The sequence below is a fragment of the Athene cunicularia genome, assembly GCF_003259725.1.
Source record: "Athene cunicularia isolate RWA chromosome 14 unlocalized genomic scaffold, athCun1 chr14_part1, whole genome shotgun sequence".
NCBI lineage: Eukaryota > Metazoa > Chordata > Aves > Strigiformes > Strigidae > Athene > Athene cunicularia.
This window is the reverse complement of record NW_020799118.1, coordinates 15,133,462-15,135,897: the sequence shown is the minus strand read 5'-3', so window position 1 is coordinate 15,135,897 and position 2,436 is coordinate 15,133,462. Positions and strand designations below refer to the sequence as shown.

The window sequence follows — 2,436 nt, the reverse complement described above, 5'->3', positions numbered from 1 at the left end:
CTGGTGGGCTGCTGAAGGGCACCGGCGTGGAGCTGCCCTGGGGGGGCCCAGCCGCCGGGGTGGGAGTGGCAGTGCTGGGCCACAGCACGGGGCGGCTGCTGGTGGGGAGCAGCGCGGGTGGCAGCGTGGCGGTGCGCGGTGTGGTGGGGGGCGTGGTGGTGGTGGTGGTGGGGCAGCCAAAGTCGGCATACTGCAGGTGGTGAAGGAGCTTGCCAGAGTTTTTTGGGGGGAAGTGGCAGCGCGTCTCCTCAGGCCGCCGGAGGACAACGCTGCTGGCATTCACCCACTGCACCAGCCAGCTCATCTGGCAGATGCAGTTGAAGGGGTTGCCAGCGGCCGTCACAGCCCGCAGCCTGGGGAAAAAGCCGGAGAAATCCCGAGGGATGGTGTTGATGTTGAGGTTGCTGATGTCAAGCTCCTGAAGGTTGTGAAGGTTGTGGAAGTCCTCGGCTGGCAGCTGGGAGATGCGGGCGTTGCCAGCCAGGCTGAGCTTAGTGAGGCTCCCAAGCCGGCGCAGCACTGCTGGGACACGCTCCAGCAGGTTGTCAGAGATGTCCAGCTCGTGGAGGTTGTTCTGGGCCTGGAAGAGCTCCTCATTTAAGCTTGTCAAGCCCAGCCCCGCGATCTTCAGGGACTCGATATTGACAGCGTGGAAGGCCCCTGGTGCAATGGTGGGGATCTTGTTCCAGCTGATGTCCAGCAGCAGAAGGTTGGGCAGGTCAAGGGGGGGAACGGCCCAGAGCTGGTTGTTCTGCAGCTTCAGCTCCAGCAGGTTCTCCAGCGTGTCAAAGGCAGCAGCGTGGATGTGCTGGATCCTGTTCCTCTGCAGGTAGAGCCGCTCCAGCAGCCTCAGCCCATGGAATGTCTCATTGGTGATCTCCTGCAGCTGGTTGGAGGACAGGTCCAAGTTGACGAGCTCCGTCAGGGGCTGGAAGATGTTTTTCTGGATGCTGGTGATCTTGTTTTGTGAGAGGTCCAAGAGCTGGAGGGCGGGCAGGCCGGCAAAGCTGTCCTCACTGAGCATCGTGATGCCATTCTCAAAGACGTATAGGGAGAGGGTGTTGGGGGGCAGCCCCTGGGGAACGGTCTGGCCCCGTCTGGCTGCGCACAGGATGGTCTTGGGGTCTTGGCACTGGCAGCCCGCAGGACATGCCCCAGCCAGCTCCCCGAGGGCCAAGAGGAGCAGCATGCAAAGGACCAGCTGGTTCATGGTGTCAGCTCTGCGAGAGAGAGAAACCCAGGCAAGGTCACCGCTGGGGTGTGAGAGCCGTCTCCCTGTGCCCTGCCCGGGACCCTCCGGCCCCAAAGGGACCACGGAGGGAGTGGGAAGGTCCCCACCGCACTCCTGCAGCCTGGGACAGAGCCAGTGAGAGCGCAGCCACACGTGGGCTGCCAGCTCTGTGCTCTCCCCCTCCTTGGACCCCGCAGATTTAGGGACATGGTACCTTTATGCACCTCAGGCTCTACCGTGAGACAGGGCCCACCGCCATGAGCCTGGCCTCTTGGTACCGTCTCCAGGGGGGCACTGGGACACCCTGGTACATGGCAGGGCAAGGGCCCCTACCTCCCTGGCTGCTCTCTGCAGGGTGCAAATCAAACACGGGGGCTGCAGAGCAGAGGCACCTCACGGGGTGGGAGCCTGGCTGGCCTTCCCCACACGCTAAGCTCAGTTTAACCCTTTGCTTGTGCCACTGTCCCGGCAGCTGCACCCACGAGGTCTGCTCCTGCCTGGATCACAGCAATCCCCCTCAGGCATAGGGGCACCCAGGGGTGGCCCCCACCGTGAGGTGGCCTGGGCACAGGCTGTGGGGCCAAAGGAGCTGGGTGCTCCCCTGCCCTGTGGGTCCCCCCTGTGCCTTTCAGAGCCAGCTGCCTCTCTGCAGAGTCCCGGGGGCTTATAGACACCCCAAGCTGACTCCTGTCTCCTGGGGGCTACAGGTCACCTTGCTGCTCCCCTCCCTGCTGGCACCCAGGGACTCAGCACAGCACCCTGGGCGGCATTCTCATCCCCTGGGGACTGGGGGAAGATGCTCTCGGGGCAAGCGTGGCTGCCTCAGTGCACCCCATGGATGCCCTGGCTGATGTCACAGCTGGCTGTGCCCCACGGCACCGGCTCCTCTCCCAACCCCATCTTTCAGCCCTTTTAATGACAACCCTAATGAGCACAGGCTGAGCTGGGCACCCACTGTCTCTTGCCACCGCATCTCAGGGGCACGTGGGGGTGGCACAGGGGGGTCTGAGGCAGGGAAGAGGCAAATCCCACCAGGCTGCTAGAGATGGGGGTGCTGTGGGCACCCTGTCCCACCAGCCCCTTCCCCCACCCCCTCCCCTGCTCCAGGCTGCTCACAGCTCCAGGCAAACACACACACCCCTGCACCCGCGGCTCGCAAGGGGCCCCCGCACTGTGTGGGGGGCTGACAGGTCGCGCAGCAGCAC

General features: G+C 64.2%; 2 protein-coding genes across 4 annotated transcripts in view; one reads left to right on the top strand and one right to left on the bottom strand.

Annotated features, from left to right (window-relative positions):
• The window catches only part of CORO7 (coronin 7), a 50,470-nt gene that overhangs the window by 38,784 nt on the left and 9,250 nt on the right, over nt 1–2,436 (top strand). The window lies entirely within an intron of this gene.
• Nucleotides 2–1,437, bottom strand: VASN (vasorin; the record flags this gene model as incomplete). Its single annotated transcript, XM_026858826.1, has 1 exon — nt 2–1,437. A coding segment is annotated over exon 1 (1,209 nt), but the record flags the coding sequence as incomplete, so codon positions are not given.